The sequence below is a fragment of the Stegodyphus dumicola genome, chromosome 12 (genome assembly GCF_044657685.1).
Source record: "Stegodyphus dumicola isolate Sdum_Otavi_A_Nest chromosome 12, ASM4465768v1".
NCBI lineage: Eukaryota > Metazoa > Arthropoda > Arachnida > Araneae > Eresidae > Stegodyphus > Stegodyphus dumicola.
Window position 1 is genome coordinate 71,580,292 of NC_140779.1, and position 14,652 is coordinate 71,594,943.

The 14,652-nt window shown below is 31.1% G+C and overlaps 1 protein-coding gene across 1 annotated transcript in view; it reads right to left on the reverse strand.

Moving 5' to 3' along the window:
* LOC118182157 (DNA damage-regulated autophagy modulator protein 2-like) overlaps positions 1 to 14,652 on the reverse strand; it is a 56,522-nt gene continuing 41,870 nt past the window's right edge. The window contains exon 8 of the mRNA XM_035351473.2: positions 1 to 9,525. Within this exon, the coding sequence (XP_035207364.1) occupies positions 9,352 to 9,525 (174 nt within the window). The 3' untranslated portion in view covers positions 1 to 9,351. The remainder of the gene's footprint in view (positions 9,526 to 14,652) is intronic.

Genomic DNA, 14,652 nt, shown 5'->3' on the forward strand with positions numbered 1-14,652 from the left:
TTTTTTTACAATATTTTATTTAATTAAAAAAAGATGAATAGGAGATATATTTTCACAGTGAATTTCTGAGATGATTTAAAAAGTATACAACATTATATATATATAAGAAGTTACATGCCAGTTACATGATATACTGTCTATAAATAATGTTCTTTAACCACTTAACTGTTTTGCCTGAACACTGTTTGGTTGCCGTGAAAAGGGACTTTGCCCATACACCGCTCGGGCAGTGTATTTTCCTACACCAATCCACTGATTTTCCTGGCTTTTTCACATTTTTTTACTCTGAAATGTTTCTAATAAGATGTCTCTATTAGTCCAGGAGAGATTGGATTGTAAAATCAATTCAAGGATAGGTTTTACCGCTTTTCATTAAACAAAGAAATTCAATGAGTTTGTTTTCACACGTTCAGTGTATCAGGCTTTGTGAATAGTATTTCGTTCCAATTTTATCATGAAATACAAGAACGATGGATGACAGTGAATGGCTCATAACAAAATATAATTCTGGTATTGGATCAGAAAGTTAATCTTAATTTTCTATAAATGATTCTGGTAGTCCTGAAAGTTCAGATGATGGTAGTCCTGAAAACTGAGTAGAACTGGAAAGAACACTTTACAGGAGATAAATATGAAAGAAGTGAATTTGCTATGAAAGGAAATTGCGGTAGTGGAGGAGGATTAATAGTATCCATTTCTTAAAAATAGAAATGAGAAAAAAGCCAACTTTAAGTAAAAATGCCTTACTTTCGCTGTAATTAAAAATGTGATAAATTAATAAATGCAATGCATCTGTTTTTTCACCTTATTCTCGTCAGCAGGAGGCATTCGCGGCCATGAAGAGGCTAGGGGTGGGGTAACATACATTACTTCCTACAATAGCAATCTTCTTGGAATAGTAATCACTACTATGTTGTTCTGAGCAAGAAATCAAAACAGTCTTCCATTAGAACGTGTGTCAATGTGTTGTGTGTTTTGTCAATTATGTTTAACTATTTTGTCCTTACTTGTAACAGTTTTGACTGCTGATTTGAATTCTTATAATCGATTAGAATACAAAATTGTTTATAGAAAATATGTTTATTTTTGGTCACAATATGGCAAGAAAATGAAACAGTTAAATGGTAAATAAGTACTTTTATATGTTGAATATTTAAAGATTATTATTAATGACTTCTCTCATTAGGAACTTCACATAAAAAAAAAATTACCACAGTGTTAGCTTAGGTGTTCAATGAAGATCAAAGCAAATGACAAAATTATGAACTAAAGGAAAAGTGCACAATGGGTGTGAGTAATATATTTAAATCTTATTCAGTAAATAAATATATGTTGCATTATTAAATTTTATATATTATTTTTAACAAACTAAATATGTACTATATTAACAGTTACACAGTATTAGACTAAAATGCATCACATTGTATTTATTTACATATAGTTAACACAAATAAGACTTAACTTTATTATGAAAGAAGGAACAAAAGGTTTCAAAAAAGAATTTTAGTTTTCATAGGCAGCTACATGCTAACTTTTTGCAGTAGCTCATTATAAACAATTAATATTCAAAATGTTAATTGCTATAAACAAGTTATAATTAAATTTTATTATTTACATATTTGTCAATGATTTTTCAAAAAATTTGCTTAGCAATATTAGCTTTAAATTTGAAATTACAATTTAATTAAAAATAATATTAGTTAATTCTTTGGCACTCAATTTCAATGCACTGAAAAATATGCATAATAATTGTGTTAATGAATAACAGTGCATTTAATATAATATCCATTTTAAAAATGAATCATAACTTAAAGTTAAAAATATTAAAAACCTTCATCAAATTTAATATGAAAAAAATAAAGATTACAAATAAATGATCACCGGTAAAATCAGCTGAAAAAATTATGCCATTAAAGAATGTCAAGTTGCAGTTCAACATGATTACAGGCAGCCTTTGACTTTCACACAATTTCCTATTTTGCACACCTTAAAAGTTATATTTTTTAAAGATTTTTGTCCATACTGAAAAAATTTGCTCGGGTGTCAACCGTTTTTTTGCTCCTTGTTCCATCTGTTTTTCCCCCTTACTCTTGTCAGCAGGAGGCACTTGTGGTCATGATGAGGCTAGGGGTGGGATAACACACATCACAAACATGCATTACTTCTTACAATAGCAGTCTTCTTGAAATCACTACTATGTTGTTCTGAGCAAGAAATCAAAACAGTCTTCCATTAGGATGTGTGTCAATGTGTTGTGTGTTTCGCCAATTATGTTTTAATATTTCGTCCTGATAAACTCATAAGCATGAGTAAGAAACATAGAAACTGTAATGCTGATATAAACAAAGAAATTCAGGACTCAAAAACTTGATCAAGACAAAGATGGAAATATTTAAATGTTCTGAAAATGGTGAATCTTTTGCTTCAATCACATGTTTGTATGACATAATAGATCTACAATGTGTTTAGTTTTGAGAAATAAGAGTGAAATTAAAGAATATGTTCAAAATTGTGAAAATGTATATCTTTAAAGATTGTTTCCAAAAGACATGGCACTGTGGATGACATGGAAAAATCTTTGTCATTATGGATTGATGATCAACATCAAAATAATGTCCTCATGAGTTTTTCAATTATTCAAGCTAAGGCTCTTAGTTTGCATGAAGATTGGAAAAGCAGATTAAATGCAGATTTAAACACACTGTTTCAAGCAAGTAATGGCTGGTTTGACAAATTTAAAACAAGATATTCTTTACAAATATTAAACTTAGTGGAGAATCAGCTGATACAGATAAAGATGCTATAATAGAATTATTTCCTCTTTGTCCAAAATTATTGTAGATGGAGAATATTCTCCCAGTCAAATAGTCAACATAGATGAGACAGGTTTATTTTGGGGGGAAAAAATGCTTAATCTTACATTTTTATTGAAAGAAGAATCAGTGGAAACTTAGCTGGTGATGTAAAATTGAAGCCATTGGTAATTTACCAAATGGAAAATCTCAAAGCATTGAAAAGGAATGCTAAAGAATTGCTTTTGCTCATTTGGAAGTCAAAAATGCCTGGGTTACTGTGCTAATATTTAAACAATGATTCACTTTTCATTTTGCGCTGACAGTTAAGCAATTTTGTAAAAATAATAACTTATGATATAAATCATTATTTATCTTAGACAATGTTCCAGGGCACCTAAAATCTCTGCAGAATTTATATCCAGAAATCGATGTTGTGTTTCTTCTTTCCAATGCTAGCTATTTCATACAGCTCAAGGATCAAAGAGAGAGCTAGTTTTAAATGATATTATATGAGGACAATAATAATTAAGGCAACTAGTAGATGTGGCTAAATTAAGATATTTTTAGAAGATAATAAACACAATAAACAATACTAGAGACTCACGGGCTGAAATAAAAGGGCCGGCAATGAAAAGTTCCTAGATAAAATTATGCCATCAAATGATGACTAATTTTATAAATTTTAAAGAAACACCAGAAGCTATAACAGATGAAATAATTATCCTAATGAATTAAATGTCAACAATGAAGATTTTAATCAGCTGACTAAATCTCATTTCGTACTTCTGTCAAATGAATACTTAACTGAACAACAATGAAATATAAAATGAAAGTGAGGAAAAAGAAGCTGATTAAAATGTCCAGACTTTAATGGTTAAAAATATGAATAAAGCCTTCATGGATCTTGATAAATTTGTGACTATCTTGGAAGAATGTGGTCTCAATGGAGAACGTATATCTCAAGTACACACGGCAATTTAGAAAGACATAGAAATTTTTATGAAGAGGAAAAAAAAGGTGGTATTAATTAACTTGACAAGTTTATAAACACTCCTTGTTAAGTTTAATGTATACGTATTGATAAATATTTTAAAATACAGTTTTTGGTGCATATTTCTTTACATCTGTCTACTTTGAAACACTTCAACATTCCCACACACTTTCAGGAACCAATTATGTGCGAATGTCAAGGGCCGCCTATATTTCAGTTTCTAAAACCCCAGATGTCAACATAGAATAGCAAAAAATTATCATAAATGCTGAGTACAGTAAAACTAATAAGGATTTTTTGTTTATATAATTCATTCATTTCTAAAATTTATTGTTTCTGAAATCAGAATACGATATATGCAAAATACAGGAGTTAAGACATATACAAATCATTATATTCATCTCAAACTTTTCTCTTTGAACCATCAACAAATTGATATTTTTGAAACCATCTAAGCATAGTGAAAAGAAATATATTTGGGTTCAATCTCAAACCAATATTTACTTTTTGATAACATAATTTTTATTTACATTATTTTACTTTTTAGTGCTTATAACATATTAGTATTTAATAATAACAAACATAAAATTAAATATGGACTAACTTTATTTGTACCATTCTTCAATAATTTTCTTATATTATGTTTCAGTACATAGTGGCAGTACTGACATATCTGTAACTTAATTTTTTGCAAAAGAATTCAGTGACATAGGATTATTTCAGACCATGTATTGCCACATTGGTGGATTATCGCTAATGCTTTATGGAAAACTTATCAGGGATTAGGATAAAGCTAATAATTAGGAAATAGCAAGTCTAAATTTATAGCATGATGCAGCTGATTATTTACATAAGAATGGAAATAATGAAATGACTATATAACTGGGATTTCTAGCTTTTAAAACTGGATAAAAAAGGGGAACAAAAATACTAAATTTAAGTAAAGTCATTATTATTCTAGATAGACTACACTTTGGAGATTGAAGAGCTGCGTCAAGGTTTTTATACATATTGAGTAATTTTATGCAAAACGAAATTATAGTATCAGTATTGCTATTTAAAACTATAATTTTTAAAAGCATATTACCCAGACATGATTAAAAAATATATAAAAACTAGGAGCACATGCGGAAAAAAAAAGTACATGAAAAAACAATTTATATCCACCATTTAATGATTTAATAAAAAGGAATCCACAGAAACTTGTATATATGAAATAGATAAACATTTCAAAAATAAACTAGCAACTATTTAAAAATTTTAAAGGTACATATAATTTTTTTCATAACCACAATTTCTTTAAAGTGTGGTTATTTTAACTATGGAATAATCTAAGCACTCATTTTTAATACCTATTCTCTTGAAATTCATATAAGACAGAAAAATGGATTGTATTAAAAATTAATATGATTACATAAAAAGGAAGTACATATTCCTATGACACAAAAACAATTTTTGTCTTTATTTTGAAATTAAAAAAAAAAAAAAATTCTCATAATAAATTACTTTTTAGAAAATTCTGTGTTAGGTATCTTGGGATATACTGATCAATTAGCATAACACAGTTTGCTGTTAGTAATTTTCTTAATATTTGTTTTTAGCTAATGCTCCTAAATACAATTTAACAGATTTATCTACATTTTTTAACTTTTCAGAGTTTAATAAAGAAAAGTTACTTAAGATTTTAACCTGCATTTTACAATAAAACACACTTCCTTCTGATATTCCTGTATTCCTTCTGACATACAGTTCAACTATATAACTTTATTATAGTTATAACAAAATGCAAAGATAAAAAAGAATTTTATGATTAAAATATCAACAAGTCCTACTTTAGAGTATGATATATCTGAATAATTATACAAGAATGAAAATGGGAAGCTGAAATTTTTATATAAACTATGACAAAAAAAAAAAAAGAAAACATACATTGTTCTGTTAATAAGACTAAAATATACAATTTCACTGTAATTACACCGGAATATAGACTTAACAAGTAAAACATCAGCAAGTCTAAATTTATAGCATGATGCAGCTGATTATTTACATAAGAATAGAAATAATGAAATGACTATATAACCGGGATTTCTAGCTTTTAAAACTGGATAAAAAAGGGGAACAAAAATACTAAAATGATAAATAACAAATAATATAAAGCTAAATCCTGATACTGGGCATTTAAAAAACCGGACTTCCATGAACAGGCCCTTAAATTAACAACCAGATCTTCAGCAACAATTTCTTAAATTAAGGGCAATAACAATATGAGTTTCAAAACAATAAATACAATAAAATTGTGCTATATTAATAATTCATGCAAAAGTCAAACATATTATTGTATTTCTTTGATTCTAAAATGCACTTTCTTCCAAGCATATCATTCTGAAAACAAAAACAACCTTAGAATTTACAGCTATTTTCTAAATTTGTTGCATTTTGCAATGAAACATCCTCCTCTCTCGTAAATATTGCCAATACCAACACTATCTATGGTTCAGAATATCAACATGGGATAGTAATGTAATAAAGAAGAAATTATCTCAATAATTTTGCTGGTGAATACATATTTTTTTTAAATAAAATATTTCTACACACTTTTATAATAATAATTAATTATTTTTATAAATAATAATAAAACTACCTTTTATCCTCTCTTTTTCCCCTTGTACTGATACTTTCCTTGTATACATATGAATTAGAAATATAACAGTTTTGCATTTAATAAATTATGATTTCACAATTTTTTAAGTATAATCTTACAAGTTATTTATGTACAAAAAATTCAAATTTAAGGTACAAATTAGAAAGAAACAAAATGTAAACAAAAATCAGACATAATCTACAATCAGCAAAACTATCTAATCTGCACAATCCTCGCTTCAAAGCATACAGATTACAGGAATTTTACTGTATAGTAAAAATATTTGCTATGTGTAATTTAGCATCACATTTTATTAACCTGATATTAACCTGATTTTTTAGTATGGCAATTAGTGTAATAAATACCATAATTTCTGGAAGAAATGCTGCAGTGTTTATGTGTTTAAAACTTAAATTTTCAATGGTTGCATTGTTTCAACCAATGCTGCGCTTAGGTACACTTAAAAAATATTTCCTGTGATGTCATTGTACATAGTTTGGATGACCTTGTCATTGTACTAGCTTGGTGCTGTTCCCACACAAAAGACCACTCAGTTGCTTTCTGCAAACTTCATTTTGTTTACATTCTTTCACTTGAATGGACCTACATGCCTTATTTACCTTAAACGGGATCTCAGAACAATAACATTCTTCCTTCTTTCAAATCAGCATTCTCATCAGTTTGAATAGTCTCTCTTCTCTGCTGTTGGTTGAATCTTCCAGGACCCATCTCCTCCCCTCCCCTGCCTTTTCCAATGTAAATCTACTGTGATTTTTTTCAAAAGTGGACACGACTCCACCTCAATTGCAGTAACGAACTCTGACATATTCCCCTCTTCAGAAAGAATCGATTTTTCTTGGATAGTTTTTAAGTTGCCGTTTATGGCACCTAAATGGCACAGAAGCTATACTGTTGGTTTTAAGCTTAATATAATTTCATGTGCTGAACAAATTGGAAATACAGCAGTAGCTCGAGAGTTTGAAGTGGACGAGAGATGCATTCGACATTGGAGAACTGAAAAAGAAGAACTTAAAAATATGCCACAACAGAAATGAGCCAAAAGAAGTGGCACTGTAAGGTAATCAAAACTAGAATATGACCTTGCAAATTGGATAAAGGAGCAACAAGGAAAGGGAATAGCAATTTCGACTAAAAATTTGCTTACAAGCAAAATTTATGGTGAAACAAATGAACATAAATGATTTCAATGGAGGACCTTTGCTGGTGTAGCAGATTTATGAAAAGAAAAAATATTTCTGTCCGAACTAGAACAACAGTCGAGCAACAATTACTAATGGACTGGCAAGATAAAAAGCATCTTTTCTAAAATATGTGACATATTATTGAGAAACAAAAACTTCTTCCTTCATAGATAATAAATACGGACGAAATGACATTAGCTTTTGACTCTCTGCAAACAGAACTGTTGATGAAACTGGTGCAAAAATAGTATCCATGCTTATGACAGGGCATGAAAGGATGTCATTTATATGTGTGTTAGCTAGTGCCGCAAATGGTCACAAGATAAAACCGATGATAATTTTTAAAAGGAAAACTATTCCGAAGGGAGATTTTCCTAATGACGTAATTATTTGTGCAAACAAGAATGGATAAATGTGCGAAATAATCATGCATGAGTGGCTACAAAAAGTTGTTTGGCAGTGTCGTAAGGGATCATTTTTCCAACCAAAAGGGTTGTTGATAATGGATTCCATGCGTTCTCATTTACTTGAAAACCAGATGTCAAAAACCTGTCTACGACCTTAGTAATAATTCCTGGGGATTTGACAAAATCTTACAACCATTAGATTTGTCAGTTAATAAATCTTTCAAAGTTGAAGTCTGAAAGCGGTGGGAGTGTTGGATGAGTGAAGGATTGCATACGTATACCAAAAGCGGCAAAATGCGTAAAGCATCTTATGAAGAAGTTGCAAAGTGGGTAAGAAGTGCATAGAAATCGGTGCTGAAATTATATTTTTAGATAAAGAGACTGCAAACCAAGAGGATGAGTGCGACAATCTAGAAGACTTGGACTATTTATATCAGGATTTGCTAAATCTTTTTAAATTCAGATAGTGAAGAATCAGATTTTGATGGCTTGATATGATGTACAGTTTGCTTTAATTCTTTTTGTAAGTAAAATTTAAAATTTCCTTCTGTCATCCAAATTTAAATCTCATTGTTGTGATATTTTTTATATTATAATATGAGTATTACAAATATGGACTTCTTTAGCAGGTAAATATAAGTATATTCATGAACATATGTATATTTTCAAAATTTCTTACCTATAATTTATTTTTGAGTTATGGTTTCATTTCATGCATTTTTTTAAAACTTATATGTCATATATTAGGACATAGGTCACGATTTTGTGTCTGCAAGGTCCATGACGACGTCAAGCACGATTTAATTTATTGCAGCTTTTTCTGCGTAATTTTAGTTTTTTCCCAGCCATTTTTCTCGAATGCGGCGTTTACATTGATGCGGCTTTCCTTCTGGAAATTACAGTATATATTTTTTATTTTCATTTGAAAACCATCAGCTAATAATGTTTCTGTACTGATAAAAATGCTACATAATTGTGTTTTTATAAAGAAATGCAAGGAATGAAACAGAAGAAAAATTATGAATCCTTCACTTGCACATCTTCACAATACTTTAAAAAAAAAAAAGCTTTAGTATTCTTGCCCATTTGACTAATTATTTACATATATTCATTCACAATTCATTACGAATATATAATTTAGTTTTAAACAAACTACAACTATAATAGTGTATGTTAAGAGGCACTCTCTTACAAGATGTGAAAAGCTAAAACTGATGAATGATCATAACCATGACAAATATAAGCTGAGATAATAAAAGATAAAAATTTTAAATTAAATCTATGCACATACATAACAGAAAGATACTTTTAATAGTTAATGAATTACTGCTTGAGTAGTTAAAGTATTTTCTTTGCTAAGATCACCATATGGACTGTTGGGCATAGAATTCACCCGAAAGCTATTCTGAGATGCTACAACATTTACATGATCTTCACTGTTATAAAATTCAGCACTTTGCAAAGTGAGATCTTCAATTATAAAATGGACCTAGGAGTAATAAAAAACTTTATTAAAGAAAATTCAGAAACAATTAGATATTCACTTATTTCTGAAATATATGTTGTGTAATGATTAAAAATGAAAGAAATTCATAAAAATACACTTATGCATAAACATGTGAATGAAGAGCCAGAATTGGCATGTTGCCTCTGCATACTAGGTCCTAAATTCTAATAATTTTGTTTCCCCTAAATTAAAAAAATTTTGTGGTCCCTAAATTTTTCTGCTTAGAAGTTTCTCTAAATTCTAAAAATATTTCCATCCCTCAATTCTGGGTGTTCACCGAAAAACACTGACAATGAATACACTGTGGAGAAAACAACAGAAGAAGGGAAACATTGTATAAAATATCTACAGAGAAAAGAAAGGAGAAAACATCACAATTCTAAAAGGGATAGAAAATAAAGCAATGCAAAAACTTCACAGTTTTAATATTTCAAAATATGATAAAAAGTAAAACATCTACAAATCATCCATAACAATATTACCACAGACATGGTTTTCTAACTTAAGAAAAAAGTGGATTTTTTCCTAAAGATTCATGAACACAAGAAGAAGAAAATAACAATTTTACCTCTATATTTCATATTTTTGAAATAATTGATAAATTTTTACTGAAAAAGCAAAAGGAAACTTAAACATTCAAAATCTGGAAATTAGTAAAAATTAATTCTAAGTATAACAGTTAATAGAATTTTAAATTCATGTTCCTAACTTTATCTCTTTTCTAAATACAAATTAGTAGATTTTTACAATGTATATATATATGTAGTACCTGGAAGTGCGACACAACCACCAGAGGGCCTCCCCGATGCGCCAGCAGCGAGGTAAAAGAGGAGTATGACAGAGACTCTTCTGCTATCCCACGCGAAGGTGGTGAGATGTCTGTCTGCACGTGAAGGTGTAGAATAAGGAACTGTAGTTTTCCACGCGAAGGTGGTAAATTAAACTGGTTTATAACATTAGCAAGTGTGAGTAGGCACTAATCGGTTATGTGGTAAGACTGGTAAAACTATACAGAATCCTGTTTGTATCAAACGGCACTTGTATTTAATCTAATTTGTACCTTTTCTGATTATCTTTATTAAATGTTCTGTGGTGTGGAAAACAACGTTGGAATTGTTATTTAGCATCTTCAACTCCCCCACTACAGAAAATCTGGGGGCCTGTCCGGGATATTTGGATACTTGATATTTGGATACTTCATACTTGGATACTTCAGAGAAGGTACTGCGAAAACTTTGCTTTATTTCTTTCTTGAAGATAGTGATACTTTTGTTTCGTTTTTAAAATGAGTTTCCTAAATAATTTAAAGAAAAGTGATTTAATAGTAATTGCGGAACAAATTGGACAGACTGTTCCAGAAAATGCTAAAAAAGCTGACATTAAAAAAATTATCGAAAATTCTGATGTTTTCAAAATGAACATTGAATTTGTTCGTGGCGTCGTCAAGTCGATCGGAGGATCGGACGCCTAAAACAAGTAATGAACACTATCTGTTAGAGATCGAACGTCTTAAATTAGCTCAAATTGAGAAGCAGATTGAATTAGAAAGTTTAAAAATCACAATCATTATCGAGTAATAGAGGAAACGCGCAGACTAGTGTTGAAGATATTATTAAAAGCGTCAAAACACTAACTATAGCTGTACCTCAGAAACCGGAAGCTATGCATTTGTTTTTTCAGTCGCTTGAGAAAGCTTTCATTACTAAAAGTGTACCAGTGGAGTTAAAATCAGAAGTGTTGATTAATGTATTAGGTGATAAATGTAATAATGTTCTAACGTATGTTTCTGAACAAGAAATCGCAGATTATGATAAATTAAAAACTCTAATCTTGAAAGAATTTCAGCCAACACCGCGTGAATGTTTGAACAATTTTAAAAATGCGCAGAGACATTCATCTGAATCGCATGTTCAATTCGCGTCTCGACTCAGTGCAACTTTCAATTATTATTGCAAGCTAAGAGAGGTAGATGACTTTAAGAAATTGTGTGATCTCATTGTATCTGATAAGTTGTATGAAACTCTTGATTCTAAAACAAAGGAACATATTAGTGTTCAGGAGGGTCAAAGTTGGTACCCACCTAATCAATTGGGAAGAGAATGTGATTTATTTTATTCATCCAGGGGTAAATCTTTAGTTGATACCAGTAACACACGAATCGAAACTCCAGGAAATAAAAAGCTGAATTTTTCCAAAAACAATCTTAGAAAAGCTCAGAGCAATTTCAAGGATTCAGGGAAGTTTATAAATCAGGGTAGTAGTAAACCAGATCGTATTTGCTATGTTTGTGGGAGTAAAGGGGAATTATTTCACTTTGCGAGAAATTGTCCCAAACGATTAGGAAAGGAGGAAAGTTTGTCTCCAAAAAAGGTATCTGGGTTAGAGATTGAATCGGATAATGCAGCTAGAAATAAGTTAGAATTTATTGAACTGTTGATTGATGGTAAGAAAGTAATATGCTTAATAGATTCTGGAAGTGAATTGGTAGTTGTAAAGAAATCCCTTTTTCTGAATAAATTATCAAGTGGATGTATAGAACTCAAAAGTTCGTTTGGTCACGTGGTTAATGCGGAAACGGCGAAGTTTGTTTTTTCTTTATGCGAAAGCAAAAAACAAAAAGAGATTAAAGCAGCGATAGTTGATGAATTGATAACAGACTGTATTTGCCCCCCTTCCTGTCTAAAAATGATCTGTTGTGACCAGGTGATGATTACGCAATATGAAAATGATTCCGTCTCTTCAGAAAGGAATTTTTTGTCTTTTATTTCAGCAGCCATTGAGGCAGACAGCGAAACAGATTTATGGCATATTAAAGATGAAGGATTACGCAATACTGTTTCCACTCTTATTAATGAGTATAAACCGTTAGAAAAGCCACGCAGTACAGACTTAAAAATGAAAGTAATATTAAAAGATGATATTCCAGTTTCTCAGCGTTCGAGGAGAATTCCTTTTGCTGATCAAAAAATTGTTGATACTCAAATAGATGAATGGTTAAAGGATGGGATTATAAAGCCGTCGTCTTCAGAATATGCTTCGCCAATTGTTTTGTGTAGAAAAAAATCGGGGAAGACACGGATTTGTGTTGACTTCAGGCAGTTAAATAAAAAAATAGTTAAGGATTCTTTTCCTATGGCACAAGTAGAAGAGGTTTTAGATCGTTTGGGTGAAGCAAAGGTTTTTTCGACATTAGACTTAAAAAATGGTTTTTTTCATGTTTCAGTTGAGGAAACCTGCACTAAATATTTGGCATTTATTACTCACGCAGGCTTGTACGAATTTCTAAAAGCACCTTTTGGTTTGTGCACGTCCCCTAGTGTGTTTCAAAGATTTATTTATAATGTGTTTAGAGATTTAATTCGGGATGACACTGTTGTTACTTACATGGACGATTTTATTATTCCAGCACGAAATGAGAAAGAAGGGTTAGAAAAGTTGAAATGCGTTTTAGAAGTAGCCAAAGAATATGGTTTGGAGATTAATTTTAAGAAATGCCAGTTTTTGAAAAGAAAAATAGAATTTCTCGGGTATGTTTTTGAGGATGGTACAATTCGCCCCTCTACTGAAAAAACCAGGGCTGTTGAAAATTTCCCGGAACCCAAAAACCTTAAGCAGATTCAAAGTTTCTTGGACCTTACTGGGTATTTTAGGAAATTTATTGCCAACTATTCAAAAATAGTGAAACCACTAAGTGATCTTCTTCGTAACGGAGCAGAATTCAAATTTGGGCCTGAGCAAAAAGATGCATTTAATAAATTGAAAGAACTTTTATCGACAAGTCCGGTTCTTCATATTTTTAAACAAGGAGCACCATTAGAATTGAATACAGACGCAAGCAGTCATGGTTTCGGCGCTATATTACTACAAAAGTCAGATGATGGACAGTTACACCCCATTTACTTCATGAGTAAAAAAACTAGTCTCCAACAAGAGAAGCTATCTAGTTATGAGCTTGAAGTTTTAGCTATAGTAGAAGCTTTAAAGAAATTTAGGAATTACCTTTTAGGATCTAAGGTCAGGATAGCTATGGATTGCGATGTTTTCCAGAAGACCATGTTTAAGAAAGATCTAATCCCTAAAGTGGCGAGATGGACGTTACTTCTAGAACAATTTGACTATGAAATTGTTCACAGATCCGGGTAACAAATGAAGCAAGTGGATTCATGAAGTAGGAACACAGTTATGATGGTTACTTGTTCTCAGGGAGAAATTACAGCCAAAATCGCAGCTGCGCAAAGAAGTGATGAGCGTCTCCAGTTGCTAAAATCCTTAGTCGAGCAAGGACTAAAGAAAGATTTTCTAGTGAAAAATGGAATATTATACAAGTTCGACAGTGGTAGCGAGTTACTTGTGGTACCCGAAGCATTAGAGCTAGAAATCATACGTAGTATCCACAACAAGGGACATTTCGCAGTGTCTGAAACAGACTTTTATATTCCTAACCTTAGAAAACGAATTGAGCAAGTTATTTCAAATTGTGTAGAATGTATTTTGTGCGACAGAAAACGAGGTAAGAGCGAAGGGTTGCCGAATCCCATACCAAAAGATAGTATCCCTTTGAGCACTTTTCATATCGATTTTATAGGACCATTACCTTCGACAAATGAGAACTACAATCACATCTTAACAGTGGTTGATGCATTCACAAAGTTCGTGTGGCTCTATCCAGTCAAGTCTACATCCGCTCAAGAGGCATTGCAGAAGTTGAAACTGCAACAATCAACTTTCGGTAGTCCATTGAGAATTATAAGTGATAAAGGTACAGCGTTTACCTCTAAAGACTTTGAAGATTACTGTAGTCAAGAGAATATCCAGCACATATTTACAACTACAGGCGTTCCTAGAGGAAATGGACAAGTAGAAAGGATTCATCTCACTCTGATTCCAGTCCTGTCCAAATTATCCAAAGATGATCCAACCAAGTGGTACAAGTATGTTGGAGATGTACAAAGGATCTTAAACAGCACTAAGAGCAGAAGCACAAAGAGTTCTCCATTTGAGCTTCTCACTGGTGTTAAAATGAGAAATCGAGAGGACTTAAAGATTATGGAAATTCTTGAAGGAGAAGAAAGAAATATTATGATGAAAGATCGAGAAGATATGAGAGAG